The sequence below is a fragment of the Sinocyclocheilus anshuiensis genome, unplaced genomic scaffold (genome assembly GCF_001515605.1).
Source record: "Sinocyclocheilus anshuiensis isolate Anshui unplaced genomic scaffold, SAMN03320099.WGS_v1.1 scaffold787, whole genome shotgun sequence".
NCBI lineage: Eukaryota > Metazoa > Chordata > Actinopteri > Cypriniformes > Cyprinidae > Sinocyclocheilus > Sinocyclocheilus anshuiensis.
The window spans coordinates 273899-291999 of NW_015548230.1; the positions used below are offsets into that span (position 1 = coordinate 273899).

At 35.6% G+C, this 18101-nt stretch overlaps 1 protein-coding gene across 1 annotated transcript; it reads right to left on the minus strand.

Annotated features, from left to right (window-relative positions):
- Positions 1-3862: 3862 nt before the first annotated feature.
- On the minus strand, positions 3863-17881 carry LOC107654587 (uncharacterized). The gene is made up of 5 exons (XM_016441732.1): positions 17770-17881; positions 16579-16688; positions 8685-8771; positions 8186-8356; positions 3863-4069 (listed from the first exon to the last, which is right to left on the minus strand). The coding sequence occupies exons 1-5, from the start codon at positions 17843-17845 to the stop codon at positions 3878-3880; spliced, it is 636 nt and encodes a 211-aa protein (XP_016297218.1). The 5' UTR covers positions 17846-17881; the 3' UTR covers positions 3863-3877.
- Between the last annotated feature and the right edge of the window lie 220 nt (positions 17882-18101).

Sequence of the window (18101 nt, forward strand, 5' to 3'; positions counted from 1 at the left end):
GAACGTAATCTGCGTAATCAGCGTTGTTTACGTTCAGAGGAGAAAGCGTGTGCATGAACGTAATCTGCGTAATCAGCGTTGTTTACGTTCAGAGGAGAAAGCGTGTGCATGAACGTAATCTGCGTAATCAGCGTTGTTTACGTTCGGGGGAGAAAACGCGCGCATGGACGTAATCTGCGTGATCAGCGTTGTTTATGTTTGGAGGAGAAAGCGCGCGCATGAACGTAATCTGCGTAATCAGCGTTGTTTACGCTTGGGGGATTTTTTTTTTAGGCAGCATTTTAAGGTATCAAATCCACACTTTCGACACAAAGCATCTACCAATGGTTTGTAAAATATTATCTTTAGACAAAATTCTATTTATACTCTATTTAGAATTTAGACTAAATTCGATCCACATCACACATTTACAAGTATGTATATTTGTATGTGATGCTACACTTGTAATCCCATAATGCATTGCAACAAAATGGTGGATTACTTGTTGGTATTAAATAGGATTTGGGGAGCTTTTGAGTTAAAGGGTTAGCTCACCCAAAAATGAAAATTCTGTCATTAATTACTCACCCTCGTGTTGTTTCGAAACCCGTAAGACCTTCATTCATCTTCGGAACACAATTTAAGATATTTTTGATGGAATCTGAGGGCTCGCTGACCCTCCCATAGGCAGCAAGGTAACTACCACTTTCAAGGCCCAGAAAAGTACCAAGATGATCGACAAAGTAGTCCGTGTGACATCAGTGGTTCAACTGTAAAGTTACGAAGCTACGAGGAAACTTTTTTTGCGCAAAGAAAACAAAAATAACGACTTTATTCCACATTCTCGTCTCTACTGCATCACTTGTGGACGTTCGTTCACGACAGTATCATGACACTAGTGTGTGGCGTTGCTGACGAAAATGTGGAATAAAGTCGTTATTTTTGTTTTCTTTGCGCAAAGAAAGTATTCTCGTAGTAATTAATGACAGAATTTTCATTTTTGGGTGAACTATCCCTTTAAATTGATGATTTCATTAGTTTATTACTGAAATAAAGGACAAATTCACATCTGTTCTTGTGGTCAGTGTGCAATAATGATGTCAGAATCAAGAAGGGTAAAGATGTTCGAAATCAAGCACTTTCCACTTCTATTCCAGACTCTTACAGACTTTTTTTTTAAAAAGTGTGTTTTAACAGGAACTCTAAGGCAAAGAAAGCAAGTGTGTTGTGTTCAAATCCCCATGAGCGATTACCGGCACTCGTTTGAAGGGTTGTTTTACATGATCGGTGACCTGAGATCTGAGCAGACGAATCCGCTGACACATTGAGCGTGTCTTCATCTGACTGACACGTGTCATTCACTCTGTATTGTGTGTAGATTCAGGCCCCAGCTGTGCTGCTTCTGTTGTGCCTCTCATTAGGGCATCACTGAGGACAATAAAGACTCTATAGGAGCTGAAGAGTTACGCTTTAAACCCCTTCCAGGCATTCAGAGCTCATTTGTTTGCAGGTAACTAAACAGCGATAAGGGATCATCTGTTTTTAGTTAGGGATGTTAAAGTTGCTACTTCCTGAAATGACCACTAGAAGACACAATTTCACTAAATTTCTTCAGTATCCAGCTGAAGGCTACTGGTCTGCAATACCATGGTGTATGAGTATTTTATCAATTAAATAATATATCAATGTTTTTTTTTCATAATACAGTAATGAATATTACATTGTTGTTGTTGTTGATGTTTCTTGCAATACAATAAGGACAATGCTTAATTGCTAAACATACTGTCATGATGAACAAAAATATTAATAATCTTTAATATAATGGTCCATATATACAGTCTATTTGTACAGTGTCCTTTAAATATAGCAGACTTGTCTGTTTAATACAATTTAATAATCAATGATTAATTAATCATTATGCATACTACTGAAACATAAGCACTTACAATTAAAAAATATATTCATTGTATATACACTTAATAGTCTATATATATGTGTGTGTGTGTGTGTGTGTGTATATATATATATATATATATATATATATATAAATATAAAAGGTTTTGAAAGAAGTCTCTTCTGCTCACCAAGGCTGCTTTGGTTTGATTAATAATACAGTAAAAACAGTAATATTGTGAAATATTATTACAATTTAAAATAACTGCTTTCTATTTGAATATATTGTCAAATTGAATTTATTTCTGTGATGCAACGCTGAATTATCAATGTTGAAAACAGATGTGCTGCTTCATATTTTTTGTGGAAAACGTGACGCATTATTTCAGGATTTTTTGACGAATAGAGAGTTCAAAAGAACAGTTTTTATTTAAAATAGAAATATTTTGTAACAGTATACATCATATGTCTTTACTGTCAGTTTTGATCAATTAAATGCGTCTTTGCTGAATAAAAGTATTAATTTCTTTCAAATAAAATCTTACTGACCCCAAACTTTTGAATGGTAATGTACATTGAGTTTTATCAGACATCTGAATCCCATGTGGGTTCATCATTGAGTGAATGTCCTCTTTAACAATAGTTCTGATTCCTGCCCTCAGATTGGTCAATACTTTCAGTACAGTCATACTAAAATATGTTCACCATATGACTGCACAATTCCGTTTAGCTGTGACTATATTCACAGCGTAGCACAACCTCTCGTGCTGGCTTAATTCTTGTGCCCTAAGGAAAATCTTTCTCATATATAGCTTTTGAAAGATGCAAGCGTGCGTTCAGAGGAAACTGAGGACACCTGTGACCTCCAACTTGTTACACGTGAAACGGCTTCAAAGTCATTTGAATTTTGTTTGTGAATGCAAACATTTGAACTAATATGCTCTGAGTCCGAGTGCTGTTTTTACAATAAAGGGAGAAAACTAAAGAAAAGCAGACGATTTAGTGTGAACCAATCAAGTCCAAGCCTAGTAATACTTTTACAAACTGTACATTTAACAACTTTATTCACAGACAAAAAATTGAGCACATTCATAAATGGTAATTCAAAAAGAGAGAAACAAAACTGTCATTTGGTTTGACAAGGAACATATATACCGAAAAAAATCCCACCAGTTTGCTGAAAAACTGAACTGTATTAAACTAATTTCCATTCTCTCTGCCTAAAATAATGATAAAATTTGTTCTACCTAAAGAAAGTCATTTTGCAAAAAGAATATACTCTCATACAAAAGCATTACAAATGATGAAACAGCAATAAAAGAATTGCAAAAAAAAAAAAAAAACGTCCCTGTAATGTCCAAATCATGGCTTTAAATATCCCCTTTTGTGCTTATAGGTCAGTACAGTACACCAGCTGCTACTTTGGTACGAGATGAACCTGCCATCTCTGTGAAAAATTAAACATGAAATCACAATAGACTTTATTTATAGTTAATAAATGTCACTAGTGTTACTGTGAACAATTGATAAGTGGATGTTATTCCAAAAAAAACATTTGTTTTACTAATTGTTCTTACATCATTTGTTATAATCAAAATGAAATCAACATTCCCCACTTCTGAAATGTAATTATGTAAAATAATATAATATCATGGAATGTGATGTAATTTATACATTTTTAGGCTTGGAAAATCACTGACATATCTATAGTCAGTATAATTCTATCTAGTAGCAGATTCATGTTCGTTTTTAACAGAGAAAGAACTTAAATTCATAATTCAAATTGCATATTCTTGTTCTTCTCTCCCTTTTTTCCCCAGTAGTGATGCAGCATCCTTCTCCTCTTATTGTGTGCTAGTGCAGGTTATTGCATAGGTCAAGTCCTACCCTATTTTGGTGTCTTGGTCTCACACACACGCCGGCCGCTCATCAGGGCAGCGACAGCTCAACAGCGGTTCATTTTCCACTGAGGATAGAGAGCATTCTTCCCGTGCGTGAGTACTCTTTAATTAACAGTGTTATTGGGATCTTGTGAGTCTGTAATTTGAGGTAGATCTTCATATGCAGGTAAATCTGTGCTGGCCTCAGAGAGTGTAACTGGTGCATGTGGCGGCTCCTCCTCGGGTGCCAGGATGTCAAACGGGACGTCAATGGACTGGACAGACTGACGAATGCTCTCCTCATATGTGGGAGGCGGCTGTGGTAAAAAAAACAAAAAAAAAAAAACAGCGATAAAGCTTGACTTCAACCACTCGTGTGACACCACAATTAATAGTTTGTTCAAGAATTCTGATAATGTCACTTATTTTTTTTGTGTTAAGCCAAAAGTACAAGCCTGGAAGGTGATTAATGAATTCTATTTGGGATTTAGAGTTTATTACTGCATCAGCTAGGAAAAAAAAACTCAAAATGATCACAGCGATATCGTTCTTCTGTGACGTTATCAATCAAGTGGCGTCTGGACTGCTCCAATCTCTTAAAGGGGTCCTATTATGCTCTTTTACAAAGTCTTGATTTTGTTTTGGGGGTGTACTAGAACAGGCTCTCATACTAGGTTGTTCGAAAAACACATTATTTTTCATATATTTTACATTATTACAACACCTCTCTCCCCAGTCTGGCATGAACGGCTCGAATAGTTCCTGCATCAAATGAAGGCCCGCGATTGGCAGCACTCGGCGTCTGGTCGGGAAATGTCATGCCCCTTACTATAGCCGCCTGCCAGCTTCAGTGTAAATATTGCTCAATATCAAATCAATTTGAGTGTGATTTAAACCCGGATGATTGTAACCACTCTAAGTTCGTCTGCCTTGGGAAAGCTAGCGCGTCTCCGACATAGTATCAATTTGAGTGTGATTTAAACCCGGATGATTGTAACCACTCTAAGTTCGTCTGTCTTGGGAAAGCTAGCGTGTCTCAGACATAGTGATAACCCTCGTTGCCTTCTCTAGTGCAGCTCAACCAGGTCTCGTCCCATTCGTTGATATTTGTGATATCACTCAAACAGCAACATTACAGACAAACTAAAGTTGAAAAAGTGAAAAAGCATATTAGGACCCCTTTAAAGGAGTAGTTCACCCAAAAATGAAAATTTGCTTAAAATGTACCCACCCTCAGGCCATCCAAGATGTAGATGAGTCAGATTTGGAAAAATGTATTACTGTACATCACTTGCTCACCAGTGGATCCTCTGCAGATTCTGCAGTGAATGGGTGCCGTCAGAATGAGAGTCCAAACAGCTGATAAAATATTTGTTTTGAACATTTTTTTTTGTTTTTTTGCTTGTAAATAGTGCTTGATCTGAGCATATTTCTCTCTTGATTCAGACGAGATGACTTTTTCACTGGAGAAAGTAATATTATGGATAAAGGACTCATATTTTAGCCACAGTTTGAAGTTAAAAACGTCTTAATGATGAATTTGTTTCTTACAAACATGCAGCTTTTCGCTTCATACGACATTAAATGATGGACTGGAGTGATGTGGATTACTTGTGGATTATTGTGATGTTTTTATCAGCTGTTTGGACTCTCATTCTGACGGCACCCATTCACTGCGGAGCATCCATTGGTGAGCAAGTGATGTAATGCTACATTTCTCCAAATCTGTTCTGATGAAGAAACACACTCATCTACATCTTGGACGGCCTCGGGGTGAGTACATTTTCAGCAAATTTTCATTTTTGGGTGAACTATTCATTTAAAGACATATGAAATCAAAATTGGCCTGATTTAACTTGAAATGACTTTATGGTAAATGTGACCTCAGGGCTGTAAACAGGACTTTACATTGAAGAAGTGACCCGAGTCATATCTACAGTCAGTAAGCAACCCTAAAAACACACTAGCAACTCTGTAGCAACTACTTAAGGCCTTACACAATGGCCTGACAACCGTCCACAATACACTAGTGTCATTTCTTGAGACAAAATACAGTAGAAAACATAACAATCTAGTTTCCTCATATTATTTTACTGTTATTTAACATTGCTAATGCTTAGCAGGTGAGTACACCCCCAAAGATAATGACCTTTGCACTTAATTCAGAGCTCAACATTTATTTAAACAAATTTAGTTGGCGATATCACTGCTCGGCTTGTGCCTTGCAGCAACTTCCTCTTGCTATTTTAACTCTCCTTCTTCTTTCTCTTTATCACATATAAGCTTCGAGCTCCGAGTCTTCCCTTTAGCCTCCTAAAAAAACAGGGCCACTTTAGGGCAGACAAAACTGTGGCTCTCAGCTGGAGAAAAAGCTAATTAAGCTCAATAATATGGTTAATGAGTGAAGGGCGGGCCCCATGAGTGAACGATCCACCCATTGCAACCTGGGTGAGTTAAGGAGAGGACAGACAGACAATGAGCCATATTCTCCACTAATGTTTACCTTTCAAGATAGGGCGCTTTATTATGTTTGATGTGCATTAATTCCCATTAGTGTGTGTACTCAAGCGTTTTCCTGGCACTAAGTCAACATCAAAGGGCCTTGAAACGTTCGCAGCATGTGTGCGTCATGGCAACAGCGCAGGTGACGGACACCGGGCCTGTTTGTGCGGCAGTGAATGGCATCCATTTCTCAGATTTGATGATGTTACGGAGCAGAAAAGTGTGGGTCATTCATACTGAAAATCTATTGTTATTCAATTCAGTCAGACTGCAGCTGCTGAGAGACAAAACAGTCGTAGCAGGGCTTCGATAAAACGACATTTGTAAGCTTTGGGTAGTTGACAGACTGATGTGATCAAAGTTAAGACTCTGCCACGCCCCCCTAAAACGACTCGTTCTAACACGCCCCCACATATCTACCTCACTATGAATAATGATCTTTAAAAAAGCATCATATGACCCCTTTAAGATTTTATGTTCAACTGTATATATTTCAATACGTTCATAAGTGTATGTTTTTAGATGAAGTCATAGTCGATTTTTCAGCACTTTCAACTAAGTAATTAACTGTCTAATGAGGTCATGAAAACTCCATGTACAAAAATTGTAATAGAAAAAAATGCTTTTAAAAGCTTTTAAAGATAATCCGCTATTTTACTGCATTGTTACAGTCCCATGCTGCAGACACACATATAAGTTTCACCTATTTTTGCTTGCTCATTTTGAATGGATTTTTAGTCACTCATCCCTTGTGAAAAAGCACACTTTAGCATACTTTTTAAAAAGCACTTATTATGGAAATAATATACTTAATTGCAAATTGAATGCAGTGTTTCCAGACACTTAATTGCATGTTAAATGTATAATAGTTCAAATCTGTATTAAATGCAATCAGATGAACTTTAGAGTGTTTTCTTGAAGTAGGACTTAAGGACATCTTTGTATGTAATTTCGTAATTACTTCTACTGTCTTTGAAATATGGTGTACTGCTGAATGCACTGACAAGCATTTATGGTGGACTAAAATATAATTTCTATTGAAACGCGTATGTCATGTATTTAAACATATTTGTAATTACACATTTGTAATGATGAAGATGCAATTTAGTAATTTAGAAATTTACATGTACTAGTTAGTCAACACATCAAAATAAGTGCACTTTAAAGCACTACAAAAGATTATTTAAAAAATGATTTACAATGTTTAATTTGACATTATTACAAAGTGCAGTTTTTAAAGTGTACTTAAGTGTGTTAAGAAAAAGTCATGAAAGTGTCTCTTTTTAAGCACACTTATTTCATTAAAATTATATTATCTGCAAGTATTTAACTAAACTTTAAGATCTGAAGTACACTACCCCACATTCAACTGTATATTTTTGTTTATATTGTAATATGTAAATGCATGACCAGTCATATTTGAAAATATATAGACTTTTATAAGTACACTTTTTTAAAGTGTACTTAAAGGGTTAGTTCACCCAAAAATGGAAATTAGCCCATGAATTACTCACCCTCAAGTCATCCTAGGTGTATATGACTTTCTTCTTTCAGACGAATCCAGTCGGAGTTAAAAAGTCACGAAACTGTCTCTTTTTAAGCACACTTATTTCATTAAAATTATATTATCTGCACGTATTTAAACTTTTAAGATCTGAAGTACTCTAACCCACATTCAACTGTATATTTTTGCTTATATTGTAATATGTAAATGCATGACCAGTCATATTTGAAAATATATAGATTTTAATTTAATAAGTAGAAGTTGATGAGTATGGGCAAAATCCAGCTTGTTTCTATCCAGCCAAATTATTAAGACATAACTTTTCCTTTTAAGTACAAAACATTTTTACTTTGAAGATAGTAAAATGGCATGTCATGCCAACCGGTCATTAGCAGATTAAGACCGTAACTGCAGCTAAACGAGTCACCTCTGTCACAACAGGTCCGTTCAGGCCGAAGCGGTCGGCTATCATCATGTGGATCTGCCGCTGTCTGTCTTTCTTGCGTACGCTCTCGTACGAGGGCAGACGAGGAAGAGGAGGCTCCAGTGAGGAAAGGTAGTAGCTGCTCGGCACACCAATGAGGAACAACGAGCCCGACTGACAAGCACAAGCAGAAACAAAATATGAATACTTGATATGTGACATACCAAATGAGGAACTAAAACTGGTGACGTTAAGAAATGACAGGTTCTATTTCTAGACAATTTCACCCTCGTGTTGTTCCAAACCTGTATTTCGTTCTTTCTTCTAGAAAAGTGGACTTCTTTCCATTCAGGAAAAGTATTTTGATGCATATTGGTCATACAGGTTTATAACTACATGAAGGTGAGTAAATGAAGGCAGATTTAATTATGGGTAAACTACTGTGTGGGAGGATGCAGATTCATTCATGTTCTTTAAAAATTCCTACCAAAAAAACACTTACCTGCGCATTCACATTATCAAGTGTTTGCTCAGCATCAGACGACGCAACTAGAGTCTGTCTGCTATTGTAGTACTGAGGAGGAGATTCCTGTTCAATCAAGAAATGACAAACCCTGTTAATAAGACATTTCTGATATCATCAATGATTATTCATCACACTACCGCTCAAAACTGTTTTTATTGTTTTTTGAAAGAAGTCTCTTATGCTCACCAAGGCTGCATTTATTTGATAAAAAATACAAGTAAAATATTGTGAAATATTATTTCAATTTTAAATAAATATTTTCTATTTGAATATATATTAAAATAGAATTTATTCCTGTGATGCAAAGCTGAATTTCCAGCATCATTACTCCAGTCTTCAGTGTCACATGATCCTTCAGAAATCACTCCAATATGCTGATTTGCTGCTCAAGAATATATATATATATATATATGCGAGTGAAAATTGTTTAGAAGTAGATACTACACCACATTTTTCAGCCTTGAAAATTAAAAATGCATGTATGTCATTGCAATTGATTGTCGAAAAAGTATACATGTGCTACTTTAAAATATATGCACTTAATTTGACGTTTTAATATTTACTGGAATGATATTCAGACAATTTTAGTTATGCTTTATTGACCTCTCTGGAGAACCACCAGCACAGTAGTTACAACGTTATCATATTGACTGCATGTCAGACCATCACCAATCATAGTTTAAAGTCTCACACCCCCGTCTTTGTTTCTGTAATGTCTCTCCTCCTCTTCCTACATCTGCAATGTTAGAGCCAGACTTCTAGATGGTCATAAATTATGTTGCTAAAGAGAAGGACCACCGAGCTACTTCCTCCACAGCCTCCCCTCCCATCCAGGACTAGATTAGGCAGGCGGACCCGCATGAGGCCGAGGAATTCCTCCAGCCCAGCTGGACACTCTGTGATTACCCCAAACCTAAATAGAAGCCTTTGTGTCCCGGGACAATACAGCGTCTTACTGTGTCATCAGGGTTCTGAGTAACAAACTCCACACTGGCGTTTTAAAGGTCTGCCTCTGTTTTGCACCCTTGTTTTGGTGGCAGGTACTAGTAAACAATTGCACTTGGTTTTATAGGCCCACATGTCAGTCAGATAGTGCACTAGGTGGCCAAAACATGCAGAGCAGGGTTAACCAGGGCTCGAGGCAAAATGACATGGCAAGCGACAAAATGTCAAAGCATATTACGGTCAAAAAAAAAAACAAAAAAAAAAGAAATTCTACTTTGGACAAAGAAAATGAAGACTATTTTAAGACCATTAAGATGTTTTTTTTTCATTCTAACATTGTTTTCTTTACAATTATTTGGGGTAACACATTGTTTCTATCTTTCTAAATTTTCTAGCATTACTTTGATATGTCTGGACGATTATTATTTGAGTTTTTCCCAATATTGCATTAGTATCTGATTAAATTATGTTATGAAGTTTTGTCTATTTAAAAGTGCACTTTGTAATAATGTAAAATACAATGTTTTACTTTAAAATCTTTATGTTTTAATTATTTTGATGTGTTGACTAACATAAAGCACATATAAAGTACTTGATTATGATTTTAACTGCAGTGTGTTATTCAATAAAACTATATTTAAATATTTTAAATGTACTTAATTGCAACTTCATCATTATAAATGTTTAATTACAAATATATTTAAATACACGGCATTCATGTTTCAACAGAAATTACATTAAATTATAGTTTAATTTACTATAATTCCTTGTCAGTACATTCAGCAGTTCACTTTAACCATATTTCAAACACATAATTATTTTATATAGAGAGTTTTATAATTATTTCATATATAGTTTTAAATTTTATAGATTTTTTATATTTATAGATTTTTCTTAAGTCCTACTTAAGTGTAAAAAAACACTCTTAAGTTAAGTGAATATAATATTAATTTAAACTGTAATACAATTTAATTTAATTGCAATTAACATGCACTTAAGTGTCCAAAAACATTACACTCAGTTCACACTTAATTATAATATTTTTAGAATATACTGTATACTATTTTTTTTTTTAAATGTACTAAAGTGTATTTCTTTTTCACAAGGGAGTGTAACTTTACTAGATACATTTACATTAAAAAAATATTTAATTTTATAATAAACAGCCATCGTAGTTTTTATGACCCCACTTGAAGTATAAAGGGACAACAATTGTTTAAAAACAGTGTCCTTAAATGTAAAAAATGCCCCTGACCTTCGTTTCTAGTAGGCAAGTGTCATCCCTCTGTAAAGCTTGGACCCTAATCTGTGGCGCTGGTGAGGACTTGGACACAAGGCAGGGCTCCTGACAGCTCTGACATCACTCACGGTGACGTATTTTGACCTTTCCCATCACCCCTCCTATTCGGGACTCTGAGAGACACGTTTGGTAAATGTGAGGTCCGGGGTCACCTTCCCTCACTGGTTTGCACTTTCAACAGTCTCCGAGTCCCCTAAAAAAGAGAGACGTTCTTTTGTTTGCTCCTCTGATTCAGGCAGTGTGAAAAAGCAAAAGCGTGTAAAAGACCTCTTCAGCAGTGTGCTTTTTTCAGTGCCTGACCGAAAGTAAAACCTTTGTCTCCTCTGATCCCCCGCCAAAACACAGGACCTAACGATCAGATAGTGAAGACACCTCAGGAAGAGGACATATATGTCTCAGGCTACGTCCACATGAAGCCAGAGCTTTCCCTATCCGATCTTTTTTTCCTCCTCGTCTCAAGAAATATCTGCGTCCACACGAAACCACGAAACCGACACAAAACACTGTAGTATACATGCCAGACCAGTATGTGGCGCTGTAATTCTGCCACAGAGATACACTAAAAACTGAGAAGAAGACTTGGACTATGCGCATAAACCTTGCGCGCGGTATACAAACGAACATGGAACAATACATTTATTAATCGGTGTTAATGTTAGTTAATAAAAAGACAATCGTTCAGTGTTTGTTCATGTTTTTGTTGCTGTTACGTGACGTAGCGCTGTCTGACGTGGGCTGATGACGTCAGCATTTCAGAAAATATGCGGATTCGCTGTCCACACGAAAACGCAAGGGCAGTGTTTTCAGATTTATCCACTCTGGGACCCGGTTTAAAAAATATCGGTTTCACTCTCCCAAAACGCCGGAGCCGTGTGGACGAAACGCCTATACGATACAAAATGTATGCGTATACAGCTAAACGCGTCTCCGTGTGGACGGGGCCTCAGATTGACTCAAGTTTCTATGAGAGAGTTGATGAAAGAGTTTAGCTGGTACCGTGTAAGTTTATTTATTAAACACCATGCAACATTCAGAATTTTACTTGATTGATTCTCCTTCAATACTTTTAAAATAAAAGGGGTTTTCAAAGTGATCCCCCAAAAACCTTTCAGTGAACAGTTCTTAAAAGAACCATTTAGTGTGAAGAACTACTCTAAAGAGGCTTTTGTGGAATGGAAAGGTTCCATGGATGTTAAAGGTTCTTCATGGAACCATAGATGCTAATGAAGAACCTTTACTAGCACACAGCTAGATTTTTGCCTACAACCTTGATTTCTCCCAGCATGTAAACACCTTAAACTGCTTTCTGTCTGCATACTGAAGTGTGCGTTTGTGATCCGTAACAGGAGAGTATCCTTATAAGTACAGTATACTGTACTGTGCATTCAAGCACATCCAACCAGAAGTGTTTACAGAGGAGAAGAAAATATATCATACACTGTATCTCTCTTGACCCAAAAAGGTTCATGCTTTAATCTACAACATAAACACATCAGTAATACCCACGTTTGTTAAAGCTTTTACTTAAAAAGCAGCTGGGAGGGTTTCGGAGACATTAAACATCATCATGCCAAACAGGTAAACTCATCTACTAACCAGTCTGCCTTATTGTGTTTATAATATCATGCTCTTGCAAACTATTAGGAAACTATCCTCAAACTTTTACGAAACAAGTTTTTTAAACAAAGACTGAGGCTGATGTTGAAGGATTGCATGTAAACTAGCAAATTTGGTCATTTCCTTAAACTGGTCATCATTGCTTCACTGTGAAAAAAAAAATCCGTAAAATTTACGGTAAAAAACGGCAGCTGTGGTTGCCGGAATTTTACCGTAAAAAAATACGGTAGCAACATTTTAGGTTTTACAGTTTTAACTTAAATTTACAGTTAAATACCATAATTTTATTAACTGATATAATGTTAATATACCAACCTATTGAAGTACTGAAATCTGTTTTGTACCTTTGTAATACACTGATAACCACCAAATGCAGGAGGTGATGAGAAAGTCACACGATGAACCAAAGCCCATCACAAGCAGCTTTTAAATAATAACATATATAGAAGGTGCACAGTGTCATTCACACAAACACTAAACACCATAATGGTAACCCACATGAAACTTAAAATATATTGAAATAAACATTCATTTAACAACATTAGGTGTATGTATACATGCTTCAGGTGTGTTTGATCAGGGTTGATCTCAAATCTGCCTGATGTAAATATGGTGGTCACTCCTAAAACTTTGTGTGCATGTGGCCAAAGAGAAGGTGACTTCATCACAGACCTCTTCTGTGCCTCATTTAACCAGAACCTCACGTCTATCCTCACCACAGATATGTTTTTGCATTTCCTCTCTGTGGGAGGAACAATGTGGAGGCAGTTTCCCTGTGTTGCTAAGATAATGTTAAAGCTCTCGAGGGGAACGGTATGGGTTGCAATTAAACAGGAAAAGCAAATGCAGAGGATAAGGTATGACTTCAGGGTAAGTGTGAGGGATCTGCTTTACGACCAGAACACACCAGATAAACGCTGTGCTCTCAGTCTAATCTAACATCTGCTTTCACGCCCCACATCCTGAGGACTGGACACATTAAAGGAGAAATGCTCTGACATCGTGCCTGATGAAGACCTGGCTGGTCGAACCGTTGTGCTGTTTCTGGAAATCTTAACATTGTTTGAATCTCTAATTTCAGTGTGTGGACATTATTCTTTGTTTATTAGATGATACACAAGTAGCCCGCATGGAACCAGCTACCAATAACAGCTTCAAACTTTCAAAACCTGTTTAACACACTTTAACTCCACTGAGGTATCTCACACTTCTCTGCTACTAAAGATCTCAGCAATGTATCAAACTGTGCTCAAATTCGCCAGGATATCACATCAGCGATTTCAGTAGGAATGAATCAAATTCATACAAGAATAAATGATTAGAGCTCTGCTATCAGCATTTACTGTCAGTCTGAATGGTTTCTATTTTAATTTCTCCAGAGGAATTTTAGGAGAAACATTTGAGGTTGATATGTGACCCTGGAGCACAAAAGCAGTCTTAAGTCGCTGGAGTATATTTGTAGCAATAGCCAACAATACATTGTATGGCTCAAAATTATAGATTTTTCTTTTATGACAAAAATCATTAGGATATTAAGTAAAGAGCATGTTCCCTGAAGATATTTTGTGAATTTCCTACCGTAAATATATCAAAACTTAATTTTTGATTAGTAATATGCATTGCTAAGAACTTAATTTGGACAAATTTAAAGGCGATTTTCTCAATATTTAGATTTTTTGCACCCTCAGATTCCAGATTTTCAAATAGTTGTATCTCGGCCAAATATTGTCCGATCATAACAAACCATACATCAATGCAAAGCTTATTTATCCAGCTTTCATATGATGTATAAACCTCAATTTCGAAAAATTGACCCTTATGACTGGTTTTGTTGTCCAGGGTCACATATTTAAAATAAAGATAGCATTAACTTTAAAAAGTCTCTTGAGTCATAAAATGGCAACCTTTTAGCAAAATGTTTTTTGCTCCAACCTTGTTAAAAAAAAAAGTACAATTTTTGCACTGAATGGCTGCTTGCAATGGACTTCTAATCTTAAAAGTATATTTTTAAAAACGGTACTTGCAGACAGTGCTGAGTGCAATGCATTACTAAGTAATTAATTACTGTAATTTAATTACTATTCCCATGAAAAAGTAAAGTAAGGGATCCCTCTTAGTTTTTATGTAATTTAATTACAGTATAGACTGTATATAGACTATAGAACAATAGTGAATTTAACATAAAAATTTAACATCTAATGTTAAAATATATGTTTTTAACGTCTCCCTTTAAATACTTTGGTCAGTTCAAGAATACTTTATGTAGTTTTATATGATTTATTTTTAGTTTCATGACTTTTGTTCAACTGGTTGATCTTGATATGGGATTTAAAAAGTAATTAGTAATAAGTAATGCAATACTATTTCGAGAGAATAATTAGTACAGTAATCTAGTTACACTGTTGAATATGTAATTATTAGCTAGTTATTAATTACCTTTTACCTTGCAGATAATATATTAATAAAATGAATGACCACTTAAGTGAACATTTAAACAGAGATACTTTTATGACTATGTTTCTTAACACACTTAAGTACACTTTTTTTTTAAGTACAGTTTTTAATAATGTCAAATTAGAAGTTTTACTTCTATATAAAGATGTTAAAAGTACAAAGTTCTACCTAAGTAGGTCAAAAAGCAATCTAAAGCCAAACTTGCAATTGCAATTAACATGCAGTTAAGTGTCTGAAAACTTTACATTCAGTTCACATTTAACTGTATTCTTTTAAAGTGTATTATTTCCATAATAGGTTCTCTTGTTAAAAGTATGCTAAAGTGTGCAAGGAGGAGTTTTACTCCTCCACTCAGTTTAATATCTGATTACTGTGTAACTTTTCTTGGACATTGCTAACTGTCATAATCAGGGAAACGTTCACACTGTTTTGTACTCCTCTCTAACAGAACTGCGTGTTTAGATGCTTCAAAGAACTGACTCACACGAATCGTCACTGGGAAAGATTCAGTTTTAGATGCCAGATACTGTTTCTCTTCTTAAAGCTGTCTAAAAATGACTTCTTGGTCCTCAAAAGTCATTCAGTTAAAGCTTTGACTTGATTTTTTTTTTACTTTTGAAGCTTTGACTTGCTTACATTGCTTAAAGGGGTCATCGGATGCCCATTTTCCACAAGTTGATATGATTCTTTAGGGTCTTAATGAAAAGTCTGTAACAGTTTGGTTAAAATTTCTCAATGGTAGTGTAAAAAACAACTTGTAAAAGTGCATGTAGCATCGGATGACCCCTTTAAGATCATAGCTGACGTTAACAATACAACCTCCCCATGAGCTGAGTCACAGTGTTTGGCACAGCTCATGATGATGTTCTTGATAGTTTAGCACAGTTAGGAAGAAGATAATATGTAATCTAGGTTTGTGTAAGTGTACCAAACATTGATAACTCAAATGGTAGGCGATGTTCTTCATTTGCAAAATGATCAAACTAGGTCGCATTTAACTCTTTAACTGCATTTGATACTTTTTTCCACCTTTGTGGAAAAGAAGTCCACGTAATTGTATTGAATGCGCACTTGTAGTGTACTTCAAATCTTACAAGTGTTTTTAAATAACTTTCAGATAGTATATTAATGAAATAAAAGTGTACTTAAAGAGAGACACTTTCATGACAATGTTACACTTGAGTACAGTTTTAAAAAGTGAAGGTCAATTGTAACACTTTAACTATACTACATTTATTTGCCTAACTGTCCAACATTACTTGGTAAACAGCATAAAATTTCATTTCACGTCCCATTAGAAATGAAACTCACAAATGATATCTGATTAATATCTAAATTGTCCCTCAAAGGCAGCAATGAGATGCAGATATAGAAGACTTGTTCTCTCAAACTGTGCTCAGAGAAAGTCATTTTCCGTCGGCAATTGTCTCATTTGTGTCTTTCTCCTTAGTTTTTTTAGGAGAAACATCTGAGGCTACTTAATGAAGCTTAACTGAGAACTGAAGCCCTTGAAGTATGAAAGTGTAGCAATGAAACCTTCCTCTGGGGTCTCACCATGTCAGTGCGAGATTCCTGATAAACCCTCATTTTGCAGCAGAGAGGAACCTTCCGGTACAGGATCAACAGCATCACCACGATCATAAAGAAAAACACCAGACAACAGACTGAAAAAGACAACAGACAATGCACATCAGTCAGATCTGTAACCTCTAGATTTGTAAATGTAGGCACAATTTATATTGCACTACAACACTAATTTCAAAGCATACTTTCATAGGCATACTTAGATCTTGGCAAACATAATTTATGCATAATTAGGCTGATGTTTAATTACGTATCATTTCATAATTAACTATTTTTCAATGACTCATGTTAAAAGTCTTAATTAGGCCTATATATATATATATGCAGTAGCCTACATTTGCTAAATATTGTTATTATGCTTAACCCTTTAACTGTCACTATATTGCAATTAAATCCTAATCTAATCATGACAAACTATATATCGTTGGAAAGACTCCTAAATAGATATTTTACCAATGTTTTTGTAAAAAATTATGTAGGAAAAGTAATAGCTTTAGAAATCATCAGAAATTATATATCAGTTGAAAACTTTAAATCTCAAAATTCATCCTTTGAGACCCGTTTTAAAATCAAACATTGCATTACCGTGAAAATGGTACATCAATATCATGTCACAAAATGTTTTCGTTCATGAATTATACAAATTTATGTTTGGATCGTGCACTTTCACGTCTATGTGTGACAGTTAAAGGGTTAAAGATGTTTTGAAGATGCAATAACAGTGTATCTCTGTATTAATAATAATACAAAAAAAACTTTTCAGACCTTGTACTGTCATTTAACTATGGAAGCCGGTTTCTGCCACTGAATACAAAATTAAATAAGGTAATTGCGACTTTTTATCTCACAACACGAGTTTTTTTCTCAGAATTGCGAGTTTATATCACACAATTCTGAGAAAAACAAGTCAGAATTGTGAGACAAAAAGTCGCAATTAACTAGTTTTATTTTTATTTAGTGGCAGAAACGGGCTTCCATACATTTATAGAGTTAAACCATTTTAAAATTAAATAATACTGCTTGTAAAGCAAAAAAAAAAAAAGGTTATTTTTTTCCCGATTTTTTTTTTAATGTATCATTAGCCCACTTAAGACACTGAAAAATAATTATTGAAAAAGACTGTATTCATATCTAATAAAAACATAACAAATTTCTACTTGCATGCACCCACGACGATCGTCCGCTGGTCCGCCGAGGAGCTGGCAGAGGGGACCTTTGGGGACACAGTGGTGGACATCTCTGATAAATACAGCTTTTCTTACAGGCGACCCAAGCTGTCTCATAGTAAGTCACCAGAAGAGTAGTCTTTCTTTCTTCCGAGCTTCATTTGAGAGAGATGAGAGTGAACTTCTCAGTCACGAGTCCTCACGAAGCAGCGGATGCATTGTTGCCGTCACTGAACGGACAGAGAATCCTACTACGGCGAAGGCGTGGCTCATGAATACTAATGACGGTCGTGAGTGGACGTTGCTGAAAGGTTGCTAAGCAACGGG

Coding starts and splice junctions, on each gene's coding strand:
- LOC107654587 (XM_016441732.1), bottom strand. CDS start 17,845: ATGTCCACCACTGTGTCCCCAAAGGTCCCCTCTGCCAGCTCCTCGGCG. Junction 16,689..17,769: donor GACGATCGTCGTGGGTGCAT/GCAAGTAGAAAT, acceptor TGTCTTTTTCAG/TCTGTTGTCTGGTGTTTTTC. Junction 8,772..16,578: donor AGGAATCTCGCACTGACATG/GTGAGACCCCAG, acceptor TTGATTGAACAG/GAATCTCCTCCTCAGTACTA.